At 37.6% G+C, this 24,766-nt stretch overlaps 1 protein-coding gene across 1 annotated transcript in view; it reads left to right on the forward strand.

The window, feature by feature from the left end:
• Window positions 1–21,439, forward strand: part of ASB5 (ankyrin repeat and SOCS box containing 5) — a 60,512-nt gene extending 39,073 nt beyond the window's left edge. Inside the window, exons 3-10 of the mRNA XM_011995120.1 lie at window positions 10,121–10,135; window positions 10,689–10,698; window positions 12,513–12,547; window positions 15,387–15,494; window positions 16,212–16,362; window positions 16,522–16,656; window positions 19,335–19,526; window positions 20,618–21,439. Coding sequence (XP_011850510.1) covers window positions 10,121–10,135; window positions 10,689–10,698; window positions 12,513–12,547; window positions 15,387–15,494; window positions 16,212–16,362; window positions 16,522–16,656; window positions 19,335–19,526; window positions 20,618–20,745 — 774 coding nt within the window. The 3' untranslated portion in view covers window positions 20,746–21,439. The remainder of the gene's footprint in view (window positions 1–10,120; window positions 10,136–10,688; window positions 10,699–12,512; window positions 12,548–15,386; window positions 15,495–16,211; window positions 16,363–16,521; window positions 16,657–19,334; window positions 19,527–20,617) is intronic.
• The last annotated feature ends 3,327 nt before the right edge of the window (window positions 21,440–24,766 follow it).

Consider the following 24,766-nt stretch of genomic DNA (forward strand, 5'->3'; position numbering starts at 1 on the left):
GTTATATTTACTATGTAATAGCTAGAGCTCGAAGAATGTTATTATAAATGATTATGTTTTTCAAACATACAAAGCATATTTTCAAATAAATTAAAACACTATAATTTCTTTCAGACATTGAGAAAGCAACTGGATCCCTACTCCCCACCCCAATACACATTTCCTTTTTGTTACTTTTTAAAAACATAATTGCCGGGCGCGGTGGCTCACGCCTGTAATCCCAGCACTTTGGGAGGCCGAGGCGGGCAGATCACAAGGTCAGGAGATCGAGACCACGGTGAAACCCCGTTTCTACTAAAAATACAAAAAATTAGCCGGGCGCGGTGGCGGGCGCCTGTAGTCCCAGCTACTCAGGAGGCTGAGGCAGGAGAATGGCGTGAACCCGGGAGGCGGAGCTTGCAGTGAGCCGAGATTGCGCCACTGCACTCCAGCCTGGGCGACAGAGCGAGACTCTGTCTCAAAAAAAATAAAAATAAAAATAAATAAAAAAAATAAAAACATAATTAACAACAAAATTGAGAAATATACCAGCAAGGAAAAAAGTGGTTGACTACAAAGAAGACAATTCAGCAATCCAACAAATGCCCATCCAGTGCTGACTGTGTGCTAGGCACTATGCTAGAGGTGGAGAGCAGCAATAAACAGTCTCATCATTTTATGGTCCTTAAAGTCCAGAAGGAATGCAATTATTATAGAAATAAAGACAATCCCGTCATTTCTTAAATGAAGGGTAAATTACCTAACAATGCACTAAATCACAGGCATTAGCAAGATAATAGAACTGTGGCAATGGCAAAAATTAAAAAAAGAATTAAGTAAACTAATTCACCTGGATGAATCTCACGTACCTTCAATGCAGATAGAGACTCTAAAGGAAGTTGAAAATAAGCTATTATTTTATGTTAAAAATCTAATTTTGTATACAGTTTTCTTTGACATGGCTTAAATACACTGAAAATATAGAGCCAGGCCCAGTGGCACATACCTGTTATTCCAGTGACTCAGAAGGCTGAGGCAGGAGGATTGCTTGAGCCTGATTTGAAGGCTGCAGTGAGCCTTGATCACATCACTGCCCTGCAGTCTGGATGACAGAGCAAGGTTCTGTCTCTTAAAAAAAGAAGAAAAAAATGTAATAAAAAAAATGCCCCCATGCTTTGATTTAAAAGGAGAAAAAAGACAAGTCTTAGCAAACTTTCACTAGATTTAGCTTTACATTTTCTCAGTGCTGTTAATGAGAATGTAAATAGGATCAGTCTTGCTGGAGGTAATTTGATGGCATGTGTGAAAATTTTAGGAATTTACCCTAAGCAGATAATTATTCACAAAGATAAGTAATAATGTTTGATTTCCCAAAACTAAAAGCCACCTAAACATCATTTGATAGATAATTAAATAAATACATACATAATGCTCTAGCTATATGATTAAATACATATCAATATATCATAATCACTTGTGGTAGAACTATATTTTTTCACATAGAACAATGACCATGAGATATCTTAAATGAAACAAATCAGTTAAAAACATTATGAACAGTATGATTGTATCTTGATTAAAAAATGTGTGTTTTTAGAAAAAAGTTGGAAAGATACAACCTAAAATGTTTGTAATGGTTGTATTTAGAAACAAGCATTATGATTTCTTGTGTATTTTAAATTTCATTTATTTAATGTACAACTTTTATAGTCAATATGACATTACAGCTAATAGTACCGTATTGCTGTGTTTTGCTATTATTTCAAATATACATATTATTATATGAAAATATAGAAAACACAATTCCACAGTTCTTCCTTTTATTGAAATAACTCTCCACTTGTGTAGTCAGTTAGTTATATTTATGATGGACTCTTTGTGGATTAACAGTCCACCAAGTGCCCTATGATTTCTAGGGTTGAAAAGAATATTGTACCCTAAAATTTCAACTGGACGTTCAAAAGAACCAAGTTTGCTTCCTGGCTTTGTCAGTTATTGTTTATAACTTGGGGCAAGTCATTTAATTGCCCTATGTCCTAATGCAATGGAAATAATAACATTGACTTTCTTAAGAACACACTGTGTTAGACACTTCTCATGTCCATGTAACCCTCAGAACAGCTAGAATATGTAATACGATTGCCCCCATTTTATAGATGAGGAAACTGAAACTTAGCAATGTCAAGAAACGGAGTTAGCCAATATGTGATAGAGTCAGGAGTCCAATTCAGATATGCCTCCTTTCACAGCCCTTGATTTTAACCTCATTACAAAGCTCCATATGGCCGCTCAGACAAGGTTCTAATGAATTTGGGTGTGATCGTGTGACTCTGAACAATCATTCATGCAACATTCACTCATGTGCTAGGTATCGAGGGTATGGTAATGAATGAAATCAATTGAGTCTCGCTTTCTAAGGTCTAACATTCTAGTGATAAGTGCTGAGAAGAAAAGTAGAGCAGGGAAAGGAGACAAAGAATGAATGTTAGGGAAGGAACAGGGAGGAATTTTTAATAGAAGGTTGTCAAGAAGGCCTGTCTGATAAGGTGATATTTCAGGGAGCACTAAAGTCAGAGAACAAGTGATGTGTGTCTCAGAAAGGAGTACTTCCGAAAGAGCAAACAGAAGGTTGTGTAAGGAAAAGCAAGGAGGCCAGTATGGCTGGATGAGGATGACGGGCCTAGGAAAAAGTGCGTAGAACCCGAGATCAGAGCCTGGAGAGTTCATAGGTCATGACAAAGGCTTTGGATTTTATTCCAGGTGAGAAGGGAAGCCATTGGATTCTTTCTAACTTCCAAAGGATTGCTTTGGCTCCCATGTGTAGTAAAGATTACTGGAAGGGCATGGGCAGAAACACACTGACTAGTTAGGAGACTTTTGCAATACGTCAGATAAGAATAATGGTGGCTTGGACTAGGGTATAGTGGTGGAGGTTGAGATACAAAGTTTGGATACATTTAAATGATAGAGGCAAAATGACTTCCTGGTGTGGGCCTGGCGGTCGAGAGAAATAGAAACTAAGGATTATGCAAAGGGTTTTGGCCTTGAAGCACCTGGATGAGTGGAGTTACCATTTGCGGATCAGGAGACGTTAGGAGTAATGAATCAAGGGTTCAGTTTGGGACATGTTAAGTAGAATTACCTATTTATATATTCAAGTGGAGAAGCTGAATAGCCAAACCTAAAATTGGGGTAATCAACATGTGGATAGTATTTATGTTCATGGCACTAATAGGGAGCTCCTCAAGAGTAAGTGTGGATAGATCCAAAGACTGAGCTTGGATAGTGAGGACTCAAGGTGGGGAAAGAAACCACAACAACAGAAAAAAACAGTGGGCCAAAAATAACTGACTCCTTTCGAAGAAGCATATGAAACATTCAATATAGAGTTTCCTTGACAATTATTGTGCTTAAATTTGAGACCATATTATTACTACCAGGTGATGGAGGGAAATGGTAACACTGTTTAAACCAATAGAAAAATGAAAAAGGAATAGCTAATCGTAAGAGAAAGGTGTTGGCTTTTAGAAATGTATTGAGATGCCAGGAAAGTGTCTAGGTGAATCCCCAGAAGTAAATTTTAACATGTGGCACTGAAATTTGTGGGAAAGATCAGCGTGGGAGCTATGTAGATTAGAGTAATCCATATGCATGTAATAATTGTTACTAAATTTTGACAATTCTCTCTTTTTATCTCCTACGGATATATAGGCAAGAGGAATAAGATGAGATAAAGCATCATTATCTTAAATAAGTTATCCTTCCTTCTGTTTGGAAGATGTAGTTAAAAGCTGATAGGGAAGATATATGAAAGTAATTGTTTAAGATGAAATTTGGACTGTATTTGTGATGTTTCAAATGCATTTAGTACTGTGCTAAGTACTTTACATTCATTACAATTCAATTAGGTAGGCAGAATCACCCTTGTTTTTACAGTTGAGAAAACTGAGTTTCAAGATGTTAACTGCCAAAGGTCACATAACTAGTGAATATCTATGCTGGAATTTGAACTCAGGTCTATCTTATACTTAAATCCAGCACTCTCTATCCATGGCACCAGTGATCAGTAATAGTTAACTGAGAAAACTGGTAGCTTGAAAATTATTGTGCTTCAATTTGAGACCGTATGATTATTACCAGGTGATGGAGGGAAATGATAATACTGTTTAAACCAACAGAGAAGTGAAAAAGGAATAGTTAGTCTTAAGATAAAGACGTTGGCTTTTAGAAATGCATTGAAATGCCAGACATTATTTCCCTTGAAACCATGTTTCAAGGATTTCTGTGGCTCTGTGGTTGTCTGAAAGTATACAATAAAGGCTAGTAAATGCCTAGTGATTTTTTATTTGCTTATAAACTTGTGAGTAGAGATGGGCTAGATGTTGTCCAGTCTGAAGCTTATACTGTATACACTTTAGGGGCTCCTTTAAGAAAAGTAACATGAAATTAGGGACAGAGTCTTAGAAGGGGAGTCTGTGCAGGTTAGGGGTTTCACTGGCTTCATGGTAAATCCACCTCCATTGTGAAGACGATTGTTGGTTTAATATTTTACAGGGGCTGGGCTCGGTGGCTCACACCTGTAATTCCAGCACTTTGGGAGGCCGAGGTGGGTAGATCATCTGAGGCCAGGAGTTTGAGACCAGGCTGACTAACATGGTGAAACCCCCATCTCTACTAAAAATACAAAAATTAGACCAGTGTGGTGGCACATGTCTGTAATCCTAGCTACTTGTGTGGCTGAGGCAGGGGAATCACTGGAACCCGGGAGTTGAAGGTTGCAGTGAGCCAAGATTGCGCCATTGCACTCCAGCCTGGGCGACAGGAGCGAAACTCCATCTAAAAAAAAATATATATATATATAATGTATAGTAAGAGATCTAAAAAAGGTATTGCCATTTTTTACCGAAATGAAAATGTTATATGAAAATGTCATTGCTTATTCCCTCTCCTTATAATTAATTCCCTTATTTTCCTATTTTGAGAACACTGAGGAAGAGCGGGTGTGGCTAAACTCTGCACCATCGCTAAGCTAGCTCTCTATTGAGTCCACATCCTGCTTCTGCTGATGGGATGTTCTAAGATTGGGAGCAGGTAAAGGCTTTTTTGTTTATTTGCTTTGTTTTATTTTGAGACAGGGTCTCACTCTGTTGCCCAAGCTGGAGTGCAGTATTAGGAACACAGCTCACTGCAGCCTCAAACTCAGGCTCTAGCAATCCTCTCATCTTAGGACTTCCCTAGTAGCTGGGACTTACAGGGACACACCACCGTGCCCAGATAATTTTTAAAATTTACTTTTCTTTTTTTTTTTTTTTTGCAGAGACAAGTTCTCTCACGATGTTGCCCAGGCTGATCTCAAACTCCTGGGCTCAAGTGATCCTTCAGCCTCAGACTCCAGAGCAGCTGGGATTACAGGCATAAGCCATCGGCCCCGGCCACAAAGACATTTTTAATAATAATACGGTTTTTCCATGGCCATGGACAGAGGTGTAATTGTAGTGCTTTTATTTCAATTCAGGGCACATGTTGTAAGGAGAAAAAATAAGTTAGGACCAGAAATTTCTCAAGTAAAGAGGAGTGATCAATAAGAAAAAGCAATTTTGAAAATAAATCACCTTTTCAACAGCTTTTTTCTTTTTGGAGGCTGACGGTCATATTACAAGGAGCTTGGAGCTCCTTAAAATGGCCGAACAGAACTAGCAAATGACAAGTGATTTTTTCTTTTCTTGCTGATTAAAAAAAAAAAAAAGCATGAGTCGGATTTACCTCGACAGTGGCTGGTGTGAAGTACCATGGGGAGATGGTGATTTAGGTATGATATCAAACCTTACAAAATCGCATAGATATAAAAACGTGAGTGTTTTTCTCTAGCAATGTGGTGTTTACAAAACAGGGCAGGCTCTCTCCCTGTAAATTATATACCAGATGTCTGGGAACAAGAGTTGCTTCTAAATATAGTCAGAGCCACCTCCTGTGTAGCTACAGAGAGAGAATAACTAGGAATTTGATTAGCATGGTGAAGTTACAGACACTTTATAAAACAATTTCACACTGAATAATTTATCCTAAAGAGTTAAATTACACGTTTTTTAAAGTAAGGGTTGCATTGCTTTTATCTTAGACACTCAATGAAAGTCTAACACAATTATAAAAGTAGTAAGTAGCTGTACATAAAGATATTTATATCTTGTTTGGTCTTGAGATGGCTCATAAATCTCTCTGATATAAAGCATATTGATATTGAAAGATAAGATATTTCATATTAAATATATTTGAAGAGAAATCTATAGTTACTAAATTTCAGATTTTGAAGGGGAAAAACAAGGTGTGAAGACTTAGTTCATACAGAAATTGGAAGGTGATATACATTGTAGTACCTTTGATTCTCATATGTTATTAGATTAATTACATAAATTCTTCTAAGGAATTACAAGAAAATAAATTACAGGGAAATAAATACACAGTTCAAAACAAGTAAGATTTTTTTTCATTGAGTGGTATACATGTTCCAGAAATTATTTCTGTAATAGATTGATACAGCTTCATTTTTTATTTCTCATTTCAGAAAGAAAAAAAATGTAACAGCAGCTGTTGGTTGCTGGCTTATATATATTTATAAATCACTCCATTGTTGTATGTCATTTAATTAAGGTGACAGTGCAGAAAAATATTTTAGTCAATAAATGATGTTATTTATTACTTGAGTTTCCCTATCTTGGGAGGAAATATTGTTCCCTAAAACTCATATTAAAATCTCCCCCATTTACCAGCTTATGTGTAGCCAATAATGCTAGTTATTATTTATTGTGCATTTAGAGAGCAGGCATTTAACATGCTCGTTTCTAATCCTCCCTCAATCCTGCTTCATGGATTGTGCTTTTCTCATTTGATGAGGAAACAAAACCTCAGGGAGGTTAGATGACTTTATAAAGGCTACTGTCCTAAGCTGGGGTGCCAATCCAGGCCTGCCCAGCCCCGCAGCCTTTTTCCTACACTCATCCCATTTCTCACTTCCTCCTACTCTCTATTTTCTTCTTCTCCTTCTGCTCTCCACTCCCATCCCCCTTCTTCAAGGAGCAGTGAGAGATTGCAAGGTCCTTTGCAGGTGAGCAGAGCTCAGTTCATGAAATGATAGCACGTGCTTCGTTCTTGCAAGATGGGCCAAGGGCTCCCTCATCCAACATTCAAAACTCGTTTCTGAGGATGACAATGACATTCAACTTTTCCATGCCAAAGGAGGTCCTATTAATAGAAATAATAGCAAGTGCACATACATAATATCTCGCTTCAGTTTTTTTTTTTTTTTTCCTCTCCTCATCTTGATGGACTTAAGTTTGGATGATAAAGAAAATGGCAGTGGGGCCAGAAAGCTAAGTGACAGCCTGGGGGGAAACTGGGGGATGGGATTTGGATACTGACATTTCTTTATTTTGTCCCTGATGTGGCCTGCTTTCTAAATAATCCTTTCATTCTCTCTCTCTCTCTCTTTCTCTCAATCCCAGCAAGTAATGCTGAAATTGTTCAGAAGACTAATACAATCATTTTGATGAACAGACACATTAGTATGCAAGGGAGAAGAGCTGACTGGAAGAAACATCAAATACCCTTCAGCTACAAATATTGTTAGCTTTACTTCCCCTTAAAGGCCATCATAATATACTAGAAAGGAATGATTCCAGAATGAATCCCAAAGGCCGCGTCTCTAGGCCTTTACCATTCCCAACAACATCTGGTTAATTGTCCTGTTAGCTAGTGACAGTGGAAAAATAGGCAGGGATAATGGGTCGACACCATATAATTCACCACCTGTGTTTAAGAGATAAATTAAGGATAATTAAATATACTATTATACAAGAGAGAAACTGATCATTATAAATATTATGAGTGATTATTTAAATCTAAACACATTTAGGCATTGATTACTAAAATTTTTATGGATTTATTATTGCTTTGCTGATTAAACTGAACAAAGTGGCTTCACATATGCAATCTATTTGCAAAGTTAGTATAATTTTCATATTTTCTTAAATATTTAAGTATTCACAAAAAATTGATATATGTTCTGAAGCTCTGCAGAATTTCATTCTGCAATCATGTTGTTTAATGATGATACAAACAGAGGCCTACGATTTTTAAAGCATCAGATTTCATCTTAGAAGCTGGAACTGGCAAAATGCTTTCCCCAAAAGAACATTATTTGTGATGATGACGTTTGCATTTTATCTAATGATAATATAATGTTCCAATTTCGTATAAGTTATTACTTTGCCACCAATTTTTGGCCTACCAAAAAATATTTATTGGTGTGCATTATTGCAATTCTGCCTTGAATATAGAATACAGCTGTCACACAGTAGAAAGAAGTAATACACAGTATGGCTAATCACAGTAACTTGTTGCAAATGAAAACTCAAAAGAATTATGTGTCTGGCTTACTAACTTTTCTAGATAAGTGAGAAATAACACTAGATGGAAACTTATATCTGTTATTGAGAGAGAAAGTATACATTAGTCTTCTTTTGGGAGTTGTAACGTCTTTAATTGTAAACCTCAATTATTGTTATTCTGTAATTCAGGATAAACACCAATGCAAGAAACTGGCTGGGAGTTCTATCATTTCAGGGACATACTCCAGGAATTGCTTTTCTTCTTATAAATACGTGATAAGACTTAATTGTCATTGTCTTTTTTTCTATTGAAATCAGGGAGTAGAATAAATTTGCTGAAAAGGAATCAGAATGAAACAGATTATATTTTAAAATAATAAGAGATGATTAATAAAGACTGTGTAGACAATAGAAATTCCCTGACTATCTAAGAAACAGAACCCAAGAATGAGAAAATTACTTTTAATTTTCAACCCACTAAATTAAAAAGATCTTGCTAAAACTTAGAATCAAAGTGAGCCTTTGCCTCCCTAATTTGTTTACTTACAACTTAGCATGGATTACAACGTTCCTGTACTATTGCTATGGTATCTTGTTTCAGTAAACTTTATCTTGTCAAGCAACAGCCTACGTTTACTAAGAATACAATGAAATAAAACTTCTATTCAGATTGAAGGGTTTTATTTTGGAGGGGGTGTTAGAAGGAAAAATATAGTAATGAAATCAATGACAGGAACAAAATGTCTCAGAGAGATGTATGCTGTTACCATTGGCTGAAATGTTTCACATACTCTGTGCATAAGAGTGTGTGTGTATTGGGAGATAGGATCACTATCTCTCAACAAGTGAAAAGTATTGTCACTGCAGGTAGGAGGCTGCAGTTTCCATTTTACATCCACCCCTTTCTGGCTGTGCGACCTTAGGCAAGTTATTTCACTTCTGCGTGTCACAGTTTCTTCACCTGGAAAACAGAGATAATAATAGCGCCCACCTCAAAGGATCAGGGTGAGGATAAAACAAGTAAATTTATGCCCAGCAACCAGGGCAGGACGTGGCATATGGTGAGGACTGTGCAAGCATTCTCTGCTTTTATTTAGGCAATCAGGTTATCATTAAATAAGTTGGTTTTTCTCAATGTTAAGATTGTTACCCCAGCCTGGTGCAGAGGGCAGAAGTCATTTCCAGTTATCAATCCCTTTGTGTCTGGTAATATTACAGAATTTTCTCAGAAATACAAATCCTACGGGAGAGCAGGCATAGTTTCTCTTCTCTATGTTGACTTACAAGTAATGGTAATAGCAGGTAATGTTGAATGGTGTTTACTATGTGCATATGCTAGTCTAAGTGCAATGTATAGTATCTGATTTCTCATATCTCCTTGAGGTATATACAATTATTATTTCCATCTTCAACTTGAGGAAATGAAATCTAGATGAAATGTAATGATTTAGAGAGTCGTATGGTCTAACTCCAGAGCTGATGCTCCTAGGCCTGACTGGCATGACCATGCATTGCCTTCTTTGTTTTGCCTTTTGGTTTATGCAGAGTGATTTTACTGCGGGGAAGATAATGAGCTGCCTTGGAGGTCTTTCCTTATCACAATGATGATACCCATTTTATAGCAACAGGCAATAGAATGCTTAACCACTAGGACACTGTTGAGAATCACTCAGGAGGGCTTGGGTGCAGAAGCAGTGCTCATGCTTCACTTCAGACGTGGGGCTCAGCTACTTGCCCTCCATGGCAACATGTTGCAGCCCCTACACCGCAGAGTCTGGGCAAGCTGAGGTGGGGGGACCACAGGATATAGTAGAAGGAGCTGGGAGTGTGGTGAGGTGGGCATTCAAGCTGCTATTCCTGCTAAAAGGACAAAACAAAATTGAGAGGAGGGGTTCATTGTGAAAAACTATGAAAAGAACTTTTTTGTGGCTGATCTGGTGACCCTAATTCTCCTCTTCTCTGTTAGGTGTATTAGTCAGGGTTCTCCAGAGAGACGGAACAAATAGGTGATAGAGATAGATAGATAGATAGATAGATAGATAGATAGATAGATAGATAGATAGATAGATAGATAGATAGATAGACAGACAGACAGACAGACAGACAGACAGACAGACAGACAGATAGATAGATAGATAGATAGATAGATAGACAGACAGACAGACAGACAGACAGACATAGATGCAGATAAATGAGAGGAGATTTATTAGGGGAATGGGCTCACATGACTGGAGGCTGATAAGTCCGGCGACAGGCTGTCTGCAAGCTGGAGACCCTGGAATGTGGTAGTGTGGCTCAGTCCAAGTACCAAAGCCTCAGAACCAGGGAAGCCAATGTAATTCTCTGTCAGAGGCCACAGGCCTGAGAACCCAGGGGGCCGCTGAAGTCCTGGAGTCTAAGGTCAGAGAAAGTCTGGAGTTCTGATGTCCAAGGGCAGGAGGAAGAGAGTGTCCCAACACCAGGAGAGTTTTTTTGTTCTTTCCAGGCCGCCAACCATACGATAGTGCCCATCCATACTGCAAGAAGCTCTTCTCCACTCAGCCACCTACTCACAAGACAATCTCCTCTGGAAACACCCTCGCAGACACACTCATAAGCAGTACTTTACCCATTCTCTAGGTGTTCTTTAATTCAGTCAAGTTGATACCTGAAATTTACCATCACTAATCCACCCCTTGTCAACGTGGCTCCTACATGCATCTCCTTAAGCCACATAATCTCCAAAACAAATGCAACAACAAGGTAATGGTTCCACCAGATATAATATTACTATCCTGACAACAACAGAAAACGCACTAATCCCTTCTCCAGAAGAAGAGGTAAAGTTCTGGGATGATGTTTACTCCTTTCCTGATATCTCATGATTTAAAAAATCAGTACATCTTATGTTACCTATAAAGGAATAAAAAGGGAATGAAAATAAAGATAAATTTGCTTAATATATGTTAACATATTCTTAACAAAATAGGGAGAAAGTACTCATGACAATTATAGTTCTCATGTCTGTCACTTGTCACGTGATCATAGCTGGTGTTTACAACTACCTTCTTCTACTACCCATTATGTAACCCCTTTGCCTTCAGCAAGCATCCTTGCTGGTCATACTTCTTTATCTGGCAAGATGACCCAAACCTTCATTCCTGCTGCGCCATTCATAGTCCTGCCTGGATTGGGTGTTGTGATTTTCCTTTGATCTTATTCACAGGGCATGATAATACTAGGAGATGCCCTAAAGGATCTCCTGTACTCTGGACATACTCTTCCTTAGCTCCATTGTGGGGTACTAGTCCAGTTTCCCCATGGAAGTCTGGATCTGTCACCCCAGTCAACACCATAACTCCCTTCTTCTTTGCCTGTTGACTCAGAGGCGGGAGGAGCTCATTCTGAGCTTCCATGGCAATGGAAACATTGTTGTATCTCTGGGCGGAAGCATTCCTCCCTCTGGAACTAAGACCTCTAGGCCAGCCAAGCATAAAGTCAGGAAGAAAAATGTTATTAGTGGTTCACTAGGGGTAATAGTGAGTGCAGATAATTCAAAAGGCATAGTAAGCCGGGCGCGGTGGCTCATGCCTATAATCCCAGCACTTTGGGAGACCGAGGCAGGTGGATCCCTTGAGGTCAGGAGTTCAAGACCAGCCTGGCCAACATGGTGAAACCCTGTCTCTACTAAAAATACAAAACTGATCCAGGCGTGGTGGTGTGCGCCTGTAGTCCCCGCTACGCAAGAGACTGAGGTGGGATAATCTCTTGACCTGGGAGACAGAGGTTGTACTGAGCTGAGATCATGCCACTGCACTCTAGCCTGGGCAACAGAGTGAGATTCCATCTATAAACAAAAATAAAAAAATAAAAAAAGGCACAGTAAGTCTAGGGTGGGTCAATTTCAGAGCATGCATCGTGGCTCATGTTGGGAACTGCCTATCTGGTTCCTGCAATAAAAGTCAAATTTCCTAATATACAGTATAAGTATCTGGGTCACCCTGTTGAGAACTGCGTGTGAATAATTTATGTGACCTTGGAATTGATTGTATCTACTAGTAATCACTTTGACTCACAGATTTTTGTTTTCTATTTTTTTTTTTTTTTTTTTGTTTTTTTTTTTTCTTTTTTGAGGTGGAGTCTTGCTCTGTCACCCAGGCTGAATTGCAGTGCGCCTTCTTGCTCTGAGAACATTATTATCACAGGTAATATATTACATATAGTTTAAAATATACCCCCTTTCCATGTACATAGAACATAGTCAAAACAAATCAATCCAAATATAATAAAACTACTTGATTTTTACTTCTGCTCTTTTATTTAACTCATGTCGGAGAAGTCAATAGTTTCTCACTTATCTTTGAAAATTCTTTTATAAATATTTTGATATAATTGTATGTCTTAGTATTTTAAATTTCCCAGAGAGTGTATTTGTTCATCGATAGACATTTAAGGAAGTAATGATTGGATTTATGTGTTTTTGACTAAGCTTTCTAAATATGCTTAACTCTGCACAATTGTACAGCTCATTACAGACTTAGTTCAGTAATAAAATATCCAAAAAGAAGTCATCAGATCAGATGCCAAAGCAATCTTGTTTTACATTATGGTAATCTGTGATATGCTCTGGGGAACTGCCTAACAAAACTACAGGACAACCATTTCTATACTTGCCTGCTCAGCAGACTCACCAGAGGAAAAATGAAAAACACAAATCCTTATTGAAAAAACCACTCTGGCTTGGGTATTTTTTGTTGTTGTTGAAAGCTTCTGATGTATTTTAAATGTACAACCAGGCTGGGCACGGTGGCTCATGCCTGTAATTCCAGAACTTTGGGAGGCGGAGGCAGGTGGATCACCTGAGGTCAGGAGTTCAAGACCAGCCTGGCCAACATGGTGAAACCCCATCTCTACTAAAAATAAAAAAATAAAAAAAAGTAGCCGGGCACAGTGGCTTACGCCTGTAATTCCAACACTTTGGGAGGCGGAGGCAGGTGGATCACCTGAGGTCAGGAGTTCGAAACCAGCCTGGCCAACATGGTGAAACCCCATCTCTACTAAAACTACAAAAATGAGCCGGGCATGGTGGCTAGGGCCTGTAATCCCAGCTACTTGGGAGGCTGAGACAGGAGAATCAATTGGACCCAGGAGGCAGAGGTTGCAGTGAGCCAAGTTCATGCCATAGTACTCTAGCCTGGGCGACAGAGCAAGTGAGACTCCATCTCAAAAAAAAAAAAAAAAAAATCAAATGCACACCCAGATCTGGAAGTCATGTGCTAGTGTTTCCCAGTCTCAAGGAGAAAGAACATTTTCAGATGGCTATGAAGAAGGGAAAGGGGAAAGGTCGTGTTGCCCAATTTAAACAGCACTGCCTGAGTCTCAAGACCTGGATCCTAGGCTGGCGCTTGAAGTGAACCACAACCTGCCTGAGCCTCCTTTTCTCATCTGTAGAGTGAGACACTTCCTCAGGGTCTTCCAGCTCTGTGATAACCATATGACTATTTTGTTTTGTTCATCACTTGATGGGAGGAAAATAAACACTGAAAAGGGGTCAACAATTTCTAAAGGGTAATTTCTCAGAAAGGGCCATGCAGTTCTTTGAAGAAGAGCTGTCTTAGGATGTTTTTCAGTGTGTGTCTCTAATCCACTGACAGTTCAGCCAAGAATCACAAGACGCTGTCCCCAGAGCCTGATGCGAAAGGGAGTCTCAGCCTTCTCGGGTGCTTCTGCCATCCGGTGCCTCTAGTGTGTGGCCGTGTGGGATTAGCTTTCCAAGTCTAACTGCTGGCTAGCCAACTCGAAATCTTTGAAAGGATTATGTTTTCTTGCCTTCATTTAAAAATTCTTCATGTCTATATTGGTGTTACAGATCTTGGTGATCTGTAGTATGTTATGAGGATTTGGCTTTGAGGTTCTTCCTGTTGCAGTACTTAGTATGCTTGTCAACAGACAATGAAATACCAAAGATATCAAGAAGGTAAACAATCTCACATCCTAATAGTATTTAATTATTTCAGTGTGATATTCTGCTTTTGACTGGAATACAGTGAAAAAGTGTTTCCTTAGTTTTGATTGAATAATTGCAATAAAATAATGTTTTCATATGCTGGGCATTATAATAATAATTGCTTTACATACATCATCTCATTTAATTTTCATGATAATCTTCAAATTTAGAGGTTAGGGTATTTGTCCAAATTAAAGCTATTCATGATGGAGCCACGCTTCAAACCCAAGTCTAATTGATTTTGTAGTCAGAGTTCTTAACCACCAGCACACAACTTCATCATACCTATTTAGGGACAAAAATTCACAAAACTGTTTACTATAGTATAGAGTATTTCTCTCCCACTCTTGACTGACCTGTAATTTTATAGCCTCAATCAAAACAAGTCAGCCGGGTGTGGTGGCTCACGCCTGTAATCCCAGTACTTTGGGAGGCTGAGGCGGGCGGATCACGAGATCAGGAGATAGAGACCATCCTGGCTGACATGGTGAAACCCCGTCTCTACTGAAAATACAAAAAAATTAGCCAGGCGCGGTGGCGGACACCTGTAGTCCCAGCTACTTGGGAGACTGAGGCAGGAGAATGGCGTGAACCCGGGAGGCGGAGCTTGCAGTGAGCCGAGATCGCGCCACCGCACTCCAGCCTGGGCGACAGAGCGAGGCTCCATCTCAAAAAAAAAAAAAAAGTCTTTAGTTCTACAAAACAAAAAGGAGTGTTTAATTCTACAAAACAAAGCACAAAATAAGGACAAAAACAATTAAGAAAGCAACATTTAAAGAAAATGTGCCGGAATCTATTGAACCGAATACTTAAGGCATTATTGGGTCCAGGCATGATGGTGCCACAATGATAGGGCTAGGAGTCCGGACAACGGATTGACCCCATGGCATTTGAACTGGCCTATCCTGCTAAACTGGAAACTGGTTTGCCTGAGATTCTTTAATCTCTAAAATATATCACTCTCTAGTGACATCAATATAGATGATTTTTTAAGTATATAACTCTTTGCTCACCTTTCACAATTATGTCACATTTAGGGTTATAATGTAAATGCAGTAACCTTAGACCATGTCACCCCATTGCACGAAGCCTGCCTCGGAGATCACGTGGCATGCGCCAGAACTCTGCTGGAAGCAGGAGCTAATGTAAGTACCTTTCAAAACATTAATAATTCAACATCTACCGACAGAGAGAATCCAACAGGGTTCTCATTTTACTTCTCCTCCCTTCATTCTCGGTAATTTTCAAAAATAACAGAATAAAAATAAAGCTCTCGAATTCCTTAGCCTTCTTATTGCACTCTGAAAAGGATTTCCAATCATTGCATAAATGGGTAGCATGCTGCATCGTAATATAGACTATTCTCTAGGTTATTTCCTGCTTTCATGACTCTAAATAGCAGTCAATGAACATATTTAGGTCTATAATGTTTGCCCATCTTTTGGATGATTTTCCTTAAATAAAGTCTCAGAAATAGAATTACCAATTTTACCACTTTAAACTAGCAATGTGGCTTCATTACAACTTTATCATCATTACACTTTTTTCTTCATGTTTATTCTTACTGAAAAGTATCTAATCATTGAATTAGATCTTATTTGCCATTTGAGCATGCATTTTTTTCATGATTTCCGCTAGTTTTATGCCCATTCCAATGAATTATCTGCCACATCATGTTTCTGTCTGTTTTACAGCTTTTCTTGTTGATGCGTAAAAGCAAAATATACTTTGTCATATTTACTGTTCACATTTTCCCAAGTATTTCTGTTAGCCGATCACGTACCTTTTGAAAATGCATAACTAAGTCAGTTAATCATGTATGACTTATGAATCTTATTTTTGGATATTTTGGTTTGGTTTAGGTAAATGCAATCACGATAGATGGCGTGACTCCGTTATTCAACGCATGCTCCCAAGGCAGTCCAAGCTGTGCAGAGCTGCTTCTGGAGTATGGCGCCAAAGCCCAGCTGGAGTCCTGTCTTCCATCCCCCACGCATGAGGCTGCCAGTAAAGGTAACTTAGTTCTGGGATTAAGTGACAAGGGGAGAAAGTTTCTTTAGCAACCTGCAGTGCTCTGTTGATCTTTCAGTGAATGATACCACAGGGCAAGCCTGGGGTGAAGTGTGTGGGGTGGATGGGCATTGAGTAAAATCCTCTACTTTGTGTTGGCAGGTCACCATGAATGTCTTGACATCCTGATATCCTGGGGCATAGACGTTGACCAAGACATTCCTCATTTGGGAACTCCTCTCTATGTAGCTTGTATGTCACAGCAATTCCATTGCATCTGGAAACTTCTTTATGCTGGTATTTTCCTTTTAAACATCTTCCGTTCTGTCCATACACACAAGCAGTTATTTATTTCTCTAAATGAGCATCTTTAAAAATTAGATCCCATTGCTAAATATGTTCTTATTGTAAGCATTTTCACACATGAATAGAGAACCAATAAAAAGAACCTCATTCTTGATAAATCGGCTTCCCAGCTCACAGATAGATACATCATCTCTGCATTTTGCATGCCCTGCATTAGCAGACATATGGGTATGTAATGGAGTCTGAAAGCTCTGCTTTTAGGTCATAAAATTAGGATCCTCAAGATTGAATATGATGTTGCCAAGTATGTATATATCTTGGAACAAATCCATCAAAAGAAATTTTCAGGATAACTGCTTGGACAAGCTCATCTTCTGCTAACCTTAAAAACTCACGCACTTTTCTAGACTTTGTACTTTTTGTCCTGCTTACTTGAAAAGACTTACTGCCCTTTTCCACTTACTTGAAAGAAATCAGTTCCTCAAGGTTTGTTTCAAGTAAGTTCAGCTTTAGTCCCTGAAAAACATTTCTAACCCATTGAGACCATAGTGGTCCCACTCACCACAGGACTCAGAGTCCCGTTAGGATTTGAATCAGACCTTTTTTTCCATTCCTCTTTTCTCTAGCATGGTTCCTCTCTCTCATCCTCTCATGTGATCGATGTTTAGAAGATAGATAAAATGAGTAAATGGAGTTCTATGCTATTTATTGTTTATGAGAGTCATTTGATCCATGATATATACTCATCTTTATTTTTAGTAGCCCTTTTATGCACTACTCACATTATCTTAGCTAACTGAGAAACTTCTTGCAAGCAGGGTCTACATCTACAATTTCATTCTCATTATACCTACTCAGTCTTAGACATGAGTTCTGTTAATAGTCATTGACAGATTGTTATTTTTTGGCTATATTCTCCCGTGAAGTTTGTATGATCGATAGAGTTTATGCTTTCTAGCAAGCTTGTCCAACCTGCAGCCCATGGGCCCCATGTGGCTCAGGATGGCTTTGAATGCAGCCCAATAAAAATTCATAAACTTTCTTAAAACATTATAAGATTTTATTTTATTTTATTTTATTTTTAGCTCATCAGCTGTCATTAGTGTTAGTGTATTATATGTGTGGCCCAAGACCATTCTTCTTCCAATGTGGCCAAGGGAAGCCAAATGATTGGACATCCCTGCTTTAAAGCCTTTTGTTCATTTGCTAAGAATATTATTCTTTCCACCAAACATTTTATACTGGGTTTTAAAAAATATGGGCCTGTAATCCCAGCACTTTGGAAGGCCTAGGCAAGCGGATCACCTGAGGTCAGGAGTTTGAGACCCACCTGGCCAACATGGTGAAACCCTGTCGCTACTAAAAATACAAAAATTAGCTAGGCGTGGTGGCACGTGCCTGTAGTCCCAGCTACTCGGGAGGCTGAGGCAGGAGAATCACTTGAACCCAGGAGGCGGAGGTAACAGTGAGCCGAGATCGCGCCACTGCACTTCAGCCTGAGTGACAGAGTGAGACTCCGTCTCTCTCTCTCTCTCTCTATATATATATATATAAAATATGGAAAAAGTACTGTTAGTATTTGTTGATTGATGGTTATTTTCAGGCTCTTTTCTTCCATAAAATTGACATAACCAACAAAGTTTATGCTTTCTCTATGGAAATTTTGTTATGGAATATAATTTTTTCACTAAACATTTTATATTTGTTTTAAAAATATTGCAAATGATTACATTTATTGAAATTTGAAAGGAGCAGAAGGGTCATAAAGGGACACTTAAAGTGTACTGCCTCGTAAAGACATCGTTAGTTTTAAAGATAGTATCGGAAAACAGAGTTGAAAAGAACTTATGCATTTTTATTGGTAGACATTTCTGGTGGTGTAACCGTTTATGTACCAGAAAATGGGATGGTTATTTTTAACAGTACTAAACAGCATTTATTTATTACAAATGCATTGAATGACCACCACGTGCCAGGATTTGCACTAGGATAAAGTAAGTATGCAGGAGGTAATTTAACATGTAGGCTGCATTTTAACATAAGCATTTTTAAAAACTTTCCTTTCATGCAGCTATCATCAATGTGCCTTTTGATTTACAAAGCTCAATATCTTTATATACTTATTGACGTAAACTACATAAGTGAGAAATGGCAGGAAAATCTATATACATTTTACTTAAATAGCTCACATATTCATGAGTTTCCCAAGAAAACCAAAGAGCTTCATTGCCTTAAATAAATGAAAAGAATAATAGAAATAAGCACCTGAATAATTCTAAAAGCAATCAACCATGATGAAAATAAAAATAAATGAACTTTAATTGTGCACTCTTTATAATATTAGTTAATATGATTACTTTGGGGATCATTGAAAAGTTAAAAAGCTCAAGCATAAGAAAAGTGTCAGAGAATAACATAACAAATGTATGTACCCTCTCCTATTCAGATGTGCCCAGTTTATATAGATGTTTATGTACATATGAGGCATACATGTATATGTAGATACTGTATATATACATATATATATATAAAGAAATAACTCATAACAAATGAGTTGAAGTCCCCTTAGTAACCTTCCTCTATTGCCTTTCCTTTTCTACCCTCACTGAGGCAATTGGCTTATTTAATAATTTTTATGTATATTTATCTTCACTCCCTATTACACGTAGGTGCTGATGTACAGAAAGGCAAATATTGGGATACTCCATTACATGCTGCTGCCCAACAATTCAGTACAGAAATTGTAAACTTACTGCTAGAATTTGGAGCAGATACCAATGCCAAAAATACAGAGCTTCTGCGACCTATAGATGTAGCTACGTCCAGCAGCATGGTGGAAAGAATACTGCTTCAACATGAAGGTACGAAAAATACATGTGGAAACTTACAAAAACAAAAATATCTTTGCCTCAGATAGATGAAAGTGAGAGAGTTTTTGTTGGCATGGAAAGTAACAATGGCATAAAATGTGGAATATTATTTGTGAAAGTAAATAATTTTTAACTTAGGTTTTATCTATAAAGAAGATATCAGCCGGGCGTGGTGGCTCACACCTGTAATCCCAGCACTTTGGGAGGCCAAGGCGGGCAGATCACAAGGTCAAGAGATCGAGACCACCCTGGCCAACATGGTGAAACCCTGTCTCTACTAAAAATACAAAAATCAGCTGGGCGTGGTGGCTCGTGCCTGTAATCTCAGCTTCTCAGGAGGCTGAGGCAGGAGAATCGCTTGAACCTGGGAGGTGGAGGTTGCAGTGAGCTGGGATTACGCCATTGCACTCCAGCCTGGCAACAGAGTGAGACTCCATCTCGGAAAAAAAAAAAAAAGATATCATGATAATTTTAATTTTCTCTTCTTACCTAAAATATCATATTTCTTTGGTTAAATCTATTCAATTAGTTTCGGTGATGCATTATATGTAGTTCTGGTATCATATCTGCTGATTTCTATTTGGAACATGCCCCATTTTATAAGAGCACGAACCTTCTATGACATATTATAGAAATAAAATTAGTAAATATTTTTACATTTAAGACTTTTGTTCTAAAATAGGATTTCTTAAGCCTGGTCCAAGGACTGTAATATTTCTTTTAGCATACATATTAAACTTAATTTTTAAATTTCTCCTTTTAGTGCATAACACTTCTCAGGACTTTTTATTTATATCTCCTTCAAACAGCTGACTTTGTTTCTGAGGCTTTAAATTCAACAATTATTTCCTAAGCCTGAGGATTATAGTGTTTTAAAGAACATATGTGGAATATATCTGAATTATAATATCTTACAAATAAAAGCAATATAACTGCTTACATAAATTTCCCTAGTATAGTGGTCATACTATTCTAGGTTTACTACAAAGCATTACAGTTTTTATGGCTTTATGTTATATCCCTTACAACATAAAAAATTCATTTCTATTTTAATTAACAAATAGTTTCATGTCTTCTTGTAGCTACCCCAAGATCTCTTTACCAACTTTGCCGACTCTGTATCCGAAGTTACATAGGAAAACCAAGATTGCACCTTATCCCACAGCTCCAGCTGCCAACATTACTGAAGAATTTCTTGCAGTATCGATAAAACAGTAAAATAATTCTAAATACCTTGAAAAATCAAAATTTCTATTTCTTTTGCTTAAGGAATAGTTCATATTAAAATATGCTAAAGATAGGGTAAAAGTGAGTATGAGAGCAGCCAGGGAAGCAGTAAAGTATCAATTTTCTTTTTAAGTGTACTAGTTAGTACTATTGTTTTATCATTGATGCTGTCTTTGGATTATAGCATATTTATAATATCTATTTTTTGTTATTTCAACATACCTTCTTATTGATTTAGGAAAAAAATAATAAAGTCTCTATCATATGTTTTCTTTCAGATTGGAAAGAAATAAAACTCTTAGTAAAGTTATTCATATTATATTTATAAAGGTCTATATTCTTCAACTAATGGGTTAACTTTTTAATTTTGGCTATTGTAATTGGCTAACTTGTTATTGATATTGACATAAAATATGAGTATGGCTTAGCAAAGAGCAACTCATATGCTTTCTGAAACCAAGATGATGCTCGTTCAGGAAATCCACTATGTTGAATGTCCACTGGTCATTAGAATGACCACTTCATAAAGATAAATTGCCCACTGCCTTGCCCCCAGCAAAGGACTCACAAGTCACTTCTTTTCTCCATAGTACATGGACCTGTTACAGAAAAGTAATAGGATGAAAGGTCAATACTGCCCTCTCACCCTGAGATATTTAGAACATTACACACCTTCTAAGGCTATTTGAAGACTGCCTCCTTCTCAGGAGTAGCCCCTGATGATCTCTTATCAAGGCTGTTATATGCATATTACTCCAGCCTTCTTCCATGTCAGAAATTGTCAACAGCTAGTGATACTTGGGCTTAAGAAAATGAACTACATATCGAATTGATGAAGAGGCCCTGGATCATATTCCAGGGATCATCAAATCAGTCCAAGGATATGAAAAAACTGGAAGTTAAAATCTCAAATTGTGGAGTTTTTAAAGAGTGGGTGCCACTTAACACATTTGGAGACCTTAAAAAAATGTATATAAAGAACTTAATCTCACTGTTTCTAATTTTTTTTACACAAACAAGGATTTAGAATATACTGTATTTGCAGGTAATAGCAAGAGAGAGTATTGTATAAAAGAAGATATTCCTAAGCTAGTCCTCTGCAAGGGTAAATACTATGTTTATTCTCTTCAGCTTTAACTATACTTGAGTGCAATAGAAAACATAATAAAATTGTATGCCTTTTTTGTAATTCAGGGTCTCTAATGATTTTAGAAATAAGATAATCAACATACTACTCCTTGTAAAACAAAAGCAACTTTGGGTGAGTTTTATAGATTTATTAAATTTTGATAAAGTAAATATTTTGACCACTATTTTCAACAACCCAGGGTTTATTTTCTTCTGACTTTTTGGCTAACTTCCAGACTATGAGAAAACAAACTATGACTACACATGACCCCCAGATCACTAAGCTTGCATTTTGGCAGAAAAAAGAAAAAAAAAAAAAAGTAGTTGTGATTTAAAATGTTTGTTGAGATTTTCAAACATAGAAATAAAGCTGTAGCATATTCACTAAACAATGTCTTCTATGTGGATAAGGACCTTTAAATGTGTGTTGTATAGAATATCTCACACATTTGTAATGGATAATGTGCATTAAATGGGGTTCTTATTACAGAATAACCTGGTTAAACAGATACTAAAGCTGCTTTTGGGTAAAACAGGTTTCCACCAGTATTTTCCCTGAGCTAGAGGAGAAGTCTTAGATTGTAAGAGTAATGCAACACATCTATCTTATTAGTCTTGTGCCAATAAAAGAAGTAAATATCAAACATTAAAATGGACACTTTACAATTTCAGTATATCTGTACCTTGTATCTCAGCTTGAGTATGATTGTCTTATCAAAGTAGTGTTCTAACTTTAATGTATTTTATGTTTGTTATTATATTAAAGTGTGATTATTATTCACTGGAATAAAACACTTTGTGTTTGTCTCATTATTTTATTTTATAATGAAGGTCATGGAGTGACTCAGTTGCACTAATTTTTTTCACCACCGATTTCCAAATCACCGAATCTAATCCAAAACATATTTTTTATATATGTGACATATAATATGTATAATATATGTGATATTTAATACATATACATATATACATATTTTATACATATATGTATACACATACATTAAAGTTCAAGGACAAAATTTCACAAAGTAAAAGAAAAGAGTTACTATGTGACAAAAGATTTAAGAAATTTAGTAAAACAAGAACTATAGCTAGACACTGTTGACACAATTTTTTTGGATGAAAAAAGTAATTAAATTCCATTGTTTTTATAACCACAGCATATAGTTGGTGTTTCTGAGAAAGTAAATAGGTAGCAGAAAAGAAAGGCCTCTTCAGAGCAGAAGGCTTTCATCGTTCCATCATAGCACTGAGCTCAACTGAGTAGTGATCCAGCTACAAAGTAACTGAAAAATTATCCTTTCCCTTGGATTATTCCCACTTTTTTACTTCAATTTCTCTATCATTATCATTTAGAATTTAGCTTATTTTAAGGTTAGTCCTTTCTCTTAAAAACCTAACTGAACTTGCTTACACTTTCAAGATCGATGTAAGAAAATTTCTTAAGAAAATTCAGTGCATTACTAGCTCATCTGACTCATGACCTTAAGCAAATCATTTCATTTCAGCTGTGTAGGTCTCAGTTTTGCTTTTTTTTTTTTTTTCTTTTGAGACAGAGTCTCAAATCTCAGCTCACTGCAACCTCTGCCTCCTGGGTTCAAGTGATTCTCTGGCCTCAGCCTCCCTAGTAGCTGGGATTACAGGTGTGCGTCACCACACCCGGCTAATTGTTTGTATGTTTTGTAGAGACAGGGTTTCACTGTGTTGACCAGGCTGGTCTTGGACTCCTGACCTCAAGTAATCCACCCGCCTTGGCCTCCCAAAATGCTGGGATTGCAGGCGCCAGCCACCGCACCCAGCCAGTTTTCACATTTTTTAAATGATAGGTTTCCTTCCCATTTTCAGTTCTGTGTTCAAATTCATTGAGTCTTTTAATAAGGATGCGGGAATTCAAATACATTTTAAAAATTATTTTTTGGTTTATGAAAAACATATTGTGTGTAGAAATTTTATAAATCACATGTTCAGGTTTGCAAAACAGTTTGTTTTATTATTCTGAACAGAATTTAATTTTTACTCCAAGCTTCTTTCCACCAAGTGAAATCAGGAAATTCCCGGATAAACTCAGTCAATTCAGTGCTTTCTTAGTTTCTTCAGGTAAACTTTTCAGTCAATTCAAACCTCTACCCCTCCACCCGCCACCCCTGGCACCCACCCCATCCCCGGCCCGCGCCATTTCTTCCTGGAATGGCATCTAAATTCCAGGGGACATCTGTGAAATCCACTTTGTGGTGGGAGCATGCGTATGCTCCCGTCCTCTGGGAGACTCAAGTGTGTCAGGAGAGTTAGGCAGGTGATACGGGGCAGTGATTAGGTGACAGATCACAAAGGACATTTGCACTGATTTAAGAAAGCTCTTGCTGGGCGGTGGTGTGCACCTGTAGACCCAGCTACACAGAAGGAATGAGGCAGGAGGATCACTTGAGCCCAGGAGTTGAGGCTGCAGTGAGCTATGACCACACCACTGCACTCCAGCGTGAGATCCTGTCTCAAAAAGAAAAAAAGAGGAAAGAAAGAAAGAAAGAATGAATGAATGAACGAATGAATGAATGAATAAATAAATAAATAAGGAAGAAAGAAAAGTAAAGAAGGAAAGAGGAAAGGAGGAAGAAAAGAAAGGAAAAGGAAAGAAGTGAGAGAAAAGGGAAAGAAGAAAGGAAGGAAGAAAGAAGAAGGAAGGAAGGAAGGAAAGAAAGAAAGAAAGAAAGAAAGAAAGAAAGAAAGAGAGAGAGAGAGAGAAAGAAAGAAAGAAAGAAAGAAAGGAGAAAGAAAGAAAGAAAAGAAAAAGAGAAAGAAAGAAAGAAAAGAAAGTTTCTAATGTGAAAGTCAAAACACAGACTAGATCCTCCAAGAGCTCATTTTGTTTCCTTGTCACT

This window comes from Mandrillus leucophaeus, unplaced genomic scaffold (genome assembly GCF_000951045.1).
Source record: "Mandrillus leucophaeus isolate KB7577 unplaced genomic scaffold, Mleu.le_1.0 Scaffold473, whole genome shotgun sequence".
In the NCBI taxonomy this organism is placed as follows: Eukaryota; Metazoa; Chordata; class Mammalia; order Primates; family Cercopithecidae; genus Mandrillus; species Mandrillus leucophaeus.